General features: G+C 42.6%; 1 protein-coding gene across 1 annotated transcript; it reads right to left on the reverse strand.

Annotated features, from left to right (window-relative positions):
• Positions 1 to 5,159: 5,159 nt before the first annotated feature.
• On the reverse strand, positions 5,160 to 8,300 carry LOC307070230 (UDP-N-acetylglucosamine--peptide N-acetylglucosaminyltransferase 110 kDa subunit-like; the record flags this gene model as incomplete). The annotated part of the gene is made up of 1 exon (XM_079728489.1): positions 5,160 to 8,300. The coding sequence occupies one exon, from the start codon at positions 8,298 to 8,300 to the stop codon at positions 5,160 to 5,162; it is 3,141 nt and encodes a 1,046-aa protein (XP_079584615.1).
• Between the last annotated feature and the right edge of the window lie 384 nt (positions 8,301 to 8,684).

Here is an 8,684-nt window from a genome sequence, read left to right on the forward strand (position 1 = left end):
AGATTGTCTTTGAATTTTTTCTGAGGCAATGACCAAGCCAAATGATTGTAAGGATTGTTGTAAAAATTGAAAAGCAGTCTCTAATAAAGAAATATTATCAGTGGCTAAAGGTATATCATCCATATAATGTATGAGATATAACGTTGGAAACCTTTTTCTCACAGGAGTTAAGGCCTGAGCCACATATTTCTGGCATAATGTAGGACTATTTGCCATGCCCTGAGGCAATACTTTCCATTGAAATCTCCTCAGGGGTTCCTTAAAATTTAAGGAAGGCAAGCTAAAAGCAAAATGTTTTCTATCTTCAGGAAACAAAGGAATAGTGAAAAAAACAATCTTTTAAATCTATAACTAAAAGATGATAATTGTGTGGTATGGCTGTTGGAGAGGGTAGGCCTGCTTGAAGAGCTCCCATTATTAGCATAGTTTTATTAACAGCTCTTAGATCCTGTAATAACCTATATTTTCCAGATTTTTTCTTGGTAATAAAAATAGGAGTATTCCAAGGACTATTGGAAATTTCTAAATGCCCTAATTGTTCCAGTACTAATTGTTCTGCAGCTTCTAATTTCTCCTTTGTGAGGGGCCATTGGTCCACCCATACAGGGTCATCACTCAGCCAAGTAATTGGATCAGCAGTGAGTGGAGGAGAATCCAAGGCCCCTAAGAAAAACCCAAACCTTGTCTATCATTTTTTATTTTCACATCAATAGGATAGACAGTTCCTTGTTGATTTGTTCCCAGCCCTTTTGTGGGAAGAAATCCTTGATCCAACATCATATTAGAGACTTGAGAATTTGGACTATAAAGTAATACTCCCATTTCTTTTAATATATCTCGGCCCCAGAGGTTTAAAGGCAGCCTAGGCAAAACATAAGGCTGGAAGTATCCTGAATGGCCCTCACTATCTTGCCATAATAATAACTGACTACTTTGCATAGGAGAAGAACTCTGTCCTATTCCTTGAAGTTCTGTAATAGTAGGACTAACGGGCCAACGTTTATGCCAGTGAATCTGTGTCATAACAGAGGCATCAACTCCAGTGTCTAACAAACCTGAAAAACCCTTTCCATTAATGGTTCATTTCATTTCTGGACGTTCTTTCCCTATCTTCTGAATCCGGTAGGCAGCATTAGATGATCCAAAAGCCTTTGTGTCTCTCTTTTGATGCTGTAAAATTTGTCCATGAGGTACAAAGGGCAAAAGTAGCAATTGTGCAATTTTATTCCCAGGAGAAATCATTATTATATTTTTAATAGTTTGTGCCATGATTTTTATTTCTCCTTCGTAGTCAGAATCTATGACTCCTGGCATAACAGTTAAACCCTTCATGGTGACACTACTTCTTCCCAATAATAGTCCCATCAAACCCTTGGGTAAAGGTCCATAGATGCCCGTAGAGAAGGCCCGAGGACCCATTTCAGGAGTTAATACATATCGGGCGGAGGTACTGTGGTCCAGTCCTGCACTTCCTGCTGTTTCTCTGGAGAGCAAAGATATTGTATGTTTTGGTTTTTGGTTAATGTCTGATTGATAGTTTGAGGAGGATACACAGACATTGCCCCTATTATCTGTTGGGGCCGGGGAAGGCCCCGGGAGGAGTTTCCCGACAGTGGTGTTCCATCCTTGTGGGACACTGAGCGACAATCTCGTGCCCAACGTTTTCCCCTATTGCATTTAGGGCATAAACCAGGGATTTTCTGACCATCTGGAGGGTTTTGAGTAGGGAAGGAAGGACCAGGGTTACAATGAAAAGATCTACATTCTCCAGCAAAATGACCTGCCTTTGCGCATTTAAAACTAGTCTTTGTTCTCTTTGGATTGTTTTTAAACCCCACTTTAGTTAATGCTGCAGCCATAGCAGCACCCTGTATATAAGCAGGCCCAATGTCTGCACAAAGGCGAATATAATCCTCCAATGTTCCCCGTTTTCTCCAAGGTCGAATCGCAGCCTGACATTCATTATTAGCGTTTTCAAAAGCAAGTTGCTTAACTACAATTGTACCAGTGAGTCCATCCACAATGAGTATCCCCACCGGCTGTAACAATCTATCTACAAAATCAGCATATGGTTCATCAGGTCCCTGTCTAATTTTTGAAAGATGCTCAGTTTTGTGTGTAGAAGATAATTTCCTCCAGGCTTGTAATGCCAAATGATTTATTTGAGGATAAGCAACAAAGGGATAAGTTAATCGATCTTGTAAAGAAATAGATTGTCCTTCCCCAATCAGCATATGATAATCAACTGGAATATCATGGGTAGCATTCTTTTCTGCTTGTTCAGCAGCCCGTTCATAAAAATCAAACTTCCATATTAAATAATCTCCACCATTTAAACAAGCTCGTGCAATAGACTGCCAATCAGCAGGGGGAAGAGCTTCTCCTGTAATAGTGTCAACCATAGCAGTAGTAAAAGGAGCAGTGGGCCCATATTGAGCACAAGCAGATTTTAAATCTTTCAAAATTTTAAAAGGAAGAGCCTGATGCTCCCTAATAGCCTGTTGAGGATTATTAGGATCAGGTCTTTCCGTGACAGGACAACAGAAAATAGGATCTTCTCCTTGTTTTATTGCTGCTTGTACAGCACGTTGCAAGGGACTGAGCATTTTTACAGATGGAGAATTTTGAGGAAGACAGTCCTTACTAATTTGCAGCTTTTTCACTGACTTATCTATTATAGCCATTAGAAAATCATCCTCAGGATATTTCTCCCTTTTATGTTTAAAAGCCTCATCTGTTAAGTCAAAATGTTCCTCTTCATCTGAAATATTTAAATTAATTAGCTCTTTCGGTTTAGGAAGTGGCGACACAGTAGCTGACAATACAGTCTTTTCTTCTGTCAGAGGCTTATGTTTTTCTGACTTTACATTCAAATCAACACTATCATGAGAAGAACCTAAACATATTTTTATCAGATTCCACAAACTAAATGTAACAACGGCAGTATGACTAGGCCCTCGAGACTCATAATAATTTTTTAAATCTTCTCCAACTTTCTGCCAGATTTCTATGTCACAGAGCCGCCATCAGGAAACCAGGGAGATACATCATGGATATACTGCAAAAATTCAGTCAACTGTGAGTAGAAACTTTATTACCCCGAGCTTTAAGCATCAAAAGTAAAACCGGAGCAAATAATTCACGCTCCTTGGAGCCCTTTTGCCCCATCTTATTTTACTTCTGACTGTTGCCTTATGCCTCTATTAGTTTCACTTTTACTCGTGTCCACACATATTTTGCATAAGGGTTCTCTTACCTGCACTTTCTTTTTCTTTTCATTGGCTTCACGCTTCAGCTCCCTGTTCGGGCGCCACTTGCCGCGGACCAGCCTCAGAAAGAGGATTTCACCGCCCAGGGTCAGAAGGGACGGGGTAAGGAACTGAAGTAGCACCGTCGAATGGGGTCAGAAGGACCAAGACAACTGATGGTTGCAAGGCAAGTTTTATTATGCTACAGTTGCAGATTATATAGACTAGAAAAGGGAAGGTTGCCAGACGGTGGTTTACATTATCTAATGACTGTCTCGGCTCAAGGTTAACTTCCCTGGGAGAAAACCCATAAACCCAGAATCATCCAAAATAACCTGCACGTGCAGGGTGGAGACAGATTGGCTTGTCTCATTTTACATTCTTTCTGATTTCTGGGCCCTGGTGATTTATCTCCCATGGAATGGAACAAGGAGGGGAACAAGTAGGGACAGTCCCTTCGAGCAGCGGCGGCATGCCTGGCATGTCCGTAGCCTGCTCTCAAGGCTGACTGCTTCCCACACATATGTTGGCTCGTTTAAGCCTCAAGCCCTCGATCCTTTGTTGAAATACAATAATCTCATTCCTGTGGTTTTCAATACCAAAAACTCAACCTCCAGGAGGGCTAAAGTCTAATTTGTACTCCAAACCAAGTAGCAGTGCAGTTCGCTACTACTGAGGCTGAATCCATAAAGACTTCAAGACCACGACCAGAAGACAAGTTATTATATATAATACCCTAGAAGGCCTGAAACATAATTATCATATACATAGCTGGTCCTTCAGAGCTTTTTACCTATAACATGTTTTTTGATGAAAGTTATTTAATGTACTGGAGATAACTGTGACTTACTGATCAAATATTTGAATACTTATACTTACCTGGGATTTCATTTCTGCTGAAAGAAAAAGGAAGAACAGGACTCACCTAAAAAAAAACAAACTTTAGAAATGAAAGTAAAAATCTTATCACACACTCTCACTTTTGGAAGCAGCATAGAGGGGCAGTCAACGGTAAAACACTGGTGAAATAGGTCAAAACTCTAGGCCAAAAATCCATTATTATTATCGTCAGTGACAGTACCACAACTGTGCCCTTCATAATTAATAAGAACTCCTAAGAATCTTCATTTGGCACCAGATGATGTGTTGAAGAGAAACACTCTGGGAGGTTTTGAATCACACTTGGTATTTTGTTAGCCACGTTACAGGAGAATTTTTAAAGTGGGGGGAAGGGAAGAAGGAAACGGACCAGAAAAAGAATTGAGGCCATCATCTACAAACCAACAAAGCACTGAGAGTTCCAAACGTTATGTCAGACACTAAAGGGACTGATATAGGCTCAAGTGGTTTATAAAACCTATAAAAAGACTACACCAGCAAAGTCCCCATTTATCTGTAGAGTTCAGAAACTAAAACAAGGAATATTTTAGCTTAAAACCTTATCTCAAGAGAAGCATATACACTTCACAGGAATAAAAATACCTGAAACCAAACATTTTTAAAAGCTCCAATACCCAAAATATAAAGAAAAAAATTAATTCAGAAGACTCAATCAATCCATGATAATCACAAAACGGCTGGGCAATCTCTATCTCCCTTGCACACTAACCATCCATCCCCCTGGAAGACCAAGGGAGATCAGACCTTCCAGACTTAGCTTCCAGACTTACCTTCCAGACCTTCCAGACACCTGGCTGCTGCAAAATTCGATGGAGACTCCTTGTGGAACAGCAGTTTCGCATCTCTTGGGTCTCTCCCTATCGTGATCATGCAGGAAGCAAGTCTGGCTGTGCTATTTCTTATCATTGTCTGTCACCCATCTGCACCATGATATTGAAAAAGTAGTTCCCTTTCCCACAGAAGGTTGAGGCTCAGCTACAGGGGTAATTCTCCTGGGCACACAGTCATTATTTAGGCCGACTCAGTGACTTCAACAGGCTTAATCATGTGATCAGGTTTGTTGCCAGCTGCATAATGCTCCCACATCTGTAGATAGAGCCGCTCTAGTTCCATTGTGTATTGTTTGGTGTTGAACAGAGGGCTAGATGTTCTCTGCTTCCAGACTTTGCCACGAATTTTCTTCAGGTAATCGAGATCAGTTCCCAGTTTCACAGCTATCTCTTCATATTCTTGCCTAGTTTTAGCAATCAGCTCAAGACAGCCTAAACAAGTGAGCTGGGAACCTGCAACTCGGGAAGCAAGAGTCTCTCCTGGCATAGTCACCATGGGGGTCCCTGCCCAAAGGACATCCATCCCTGTGGTGTGGCCATTACAGAGTGGAGTGTCCAAGCAGACATCAGCCAGCTGGCCTCTCCGAACATGTTCCTCTTTAGGAGCAACAGGTGAAAAAATGATACGGCTCGGGGGAAGGCCCATATTTTGTGTGTACTGTTGAATATTAGCTTCTCCTGCTGCTGGAAAACGCAACAGCCACAGTACACTATTGGGAACACGCTTCAGAATATTTGCCCACATCTGCAAAGTAGATGGGTCAATTTTGTATAACTGATTAAAGTTACAGTACACAATGGCATCTTCCGGTAACCCGTACTGAGAACGTGTGGTTACAATAATGGTACGGGGAACCTCCTCTCCAGTGGCAGCCTTATTGTTGATCAGGGTAGTTGCCAGTCCATTGCTAATACTGAATCCATTCATTGTAATCTGAATTTGTCCTCTGTTAATCATTTCAATAACTGCTTCTGCAACAGTATTCATAGGAATGACAGGCATATTAAGAGCTGTATTACTGCTGTCTGCGTTGTCTTCTCCATCAGGACATTTCATCTTGACTATTTGCACATCTGATAGACTATCAAGAAATGCTTGGAGGTCGATGCCATTCAGCACAATCCGATTGTCATAAAGGTGCCCATTGGACTTAAAATCGATGATGGCTTTTTTCTTCAGGTGAGGGAACATATTAGCATGATCACCAATAAAGAACGTATGGGGCATATAAGCCAGTTTCTCAGAATACTGCTCAGCAACTTCAGCAGGTGACGTTTCCTGATCAGTGATGATATAATCCATGAAAAGCGTGCCACTAGTCCCAGGGTACCCCAGCCACATTGCCTGAATAGGAGCTGGCCTGAGAGCAAAGAGTTCATTTCGAGCACCCCTGGTATAACCATTCATATTTACAAGGATGTGTATACCATCTTGATGGATGCGATCAGCTGCTTTCCCATTGCATGGAATCTGAGAAAGATCAGTGAAATGATTGGCTTCTGCCATCACCTTCGCTCGGAAGTTTGTGCCATCATGTGGGCTCAGGGCATAACAGAATATCTCAAATTTATCAGGATTGTGCATGCCTGGAATAGACTGCATAAGGTGAGAAGTAGGATGATTCCCAAAGTCAGAACTCACGTATCCTACACGCAGTCGACCATCACTGAGATTCAAGTCTTTTGGATGTTCATACGGTGGTTTATGAAGGACACTTATATTAGCCAAGCAGAGGTTCCCATGCCTCTCAGCAATAGCCTTCCTGAAGCCATGAGGAAGAGGATAGAGCATACTATGATGAGGCTGCACAGAAGGCAACCTATTCTTCTCCAACTGGTCAGCCACAATGCTGACCAACTTCTTCATTCGCTCATCATAGTCTGTCCAATCACAGACAACCTGCAGGCAATGAGCCAAATTACAATAAGCGTCAGGAAAATCAGGTTGAAGCTTCAGAACAGTGCGATAAGAAGCAATTGCTTCTGGAATATTCCCTGAATCCTGGTGAATGGAAGCCAGATTGCTGTGGGCATCCGCAAATGCAGGGTTGATCTGAACGGCACGAGTATAACACTGCAAGGCTCCCTGAACATCCTGCATCTCCCATAGAGTGTTTCCCATATTACAGTACGCATCAGCAAAGGTAGGACTGATTCGAATAGCCTCCGTATAATGCATCAGAGCTTCGTGCAGTTTTCCCTGCTGCTTCAATACACTTGCTAAATTTGAATGGGCATCAGCAAAGTCTGGGCAGAGCTCTAATGCTTTACGATACAAGCGAACTGCCTCTTCACTGTTTCCCTGTTCTCCTTTGATATTGGCTAGGTTATTCAGAGAGTCTGCATGGGTGGGACACAGCCGGAGAGCTGTATGATAACAATCTTCTGCTTCAGCAACACTGCCTTTCTCTTTGAGAGCGTTGGCTAGGTTGCAGTAAGCATCAGGGAAGTGTGGTTGCAATTCAATAGCTCGCCTGTAGGTGTCTATTGCCAGATCCATCAGGCCTTGCTCATAGTATACACAAGCCAGGTTGCCATGTACCACTGCATGATTTGGACTCAAGCTTAGGGCACGAAGGTAAGCTGCCACAGCTCTGTCAAAAATCCGTGCCTCATTGAAGACATTTCCTAAATTGATATAAGCATCCAGAAAACTGGGGTCAAGGGTGACAGCCTTTTCAAAGTGATGAATTGCAAGCCAAATCTCCCCTTGTGCATTGAAAACACAGCCAAGATTACTCCAAGCTACTGCAAAGTTCGGTTGCATCTCAATTGCTTTCAAATAACATGCCTTGGCTTCTTCTAAGCCACCCAGGGCTTTAAGCAGGTTCCCCAGGTCACTGCGAACACAGTACAAATAAGGATTGTACTGAAGAGCAGAGACGTAAGCTTGTACTGCCCCTTCCATGTCGCCTGCTGCTACCAAAGCGGCTGCCAGGTTAATATAACCATCGATGAAATCTGGTTTGAGACGCAATGCATGCCGGTAATGCTCAGTTGCTTCCTGCAACTGCCCTCTTTCCTTGTACACATTCCCCAAATTCGAATAGGCTTCTGCCAGAAGAGGGTTCTGTTTAATTGCCAGAGTACTAAAGTGGGCAGATCTGTCCAGCCTTCGACACTGGAAGTGTATAGATGAAAGTAATAAAAGTACACCAGTATTGCCTGGCTCTTGTCTCCAGAGCTGCATGCAGTGTCTCTCAGCTGTCTCAAAATCTCCTGCCTGATATTCTCGATGTGCCAGCTCAGCTAACCCTTGGAAGGAAAGCATACGTTTCGTTGGTTCTGTGCTGTCGGCCACGTTGCCCACGGAAGACGCCATCTGGAGCTTCTGGAGAGAGTGAAAAAAGGGGGTCATGGAGTCCCGCTGCCGCCACTACTGGCAAGAATGTTTCTAGTGGTAGCAAACACGAGCGCAGCAGCCGTACCACTGCTTTGGCACGCTTAAGCGGCGGCAACAGTTACAGGCACCGAACCTTAGGAACTATGGTTGGCCATCTACCTCTCATGCTCTTGAAATCTTAATTCTTAACCCTGCCCTCTTCCACCATTTTTCTCCTAATCAGGGAATAAAAATTACCTATCCATTTGCCTTAGAAGAAACCAAAAGTCAGTAGGCCAAACACTTTTTAAAATATTGTTTTCTGTCCAGTTGGAAATGAAATACATGATTGACTTTTCTTCATCATTCGTATAGTCAACGTGG

This window comes from Hyperoodon ampullatus (genome assembly GCF_949752795.1).
Source record: "Hyperoodon ampullatus genome assembly, chromosome: 2".
NCBI lineage: Eukaryota > Metazoa > Chordata > Mammalia > Artiodactyla > Ziphiidae > Hyperoodon > Hyperoodon ampullatus.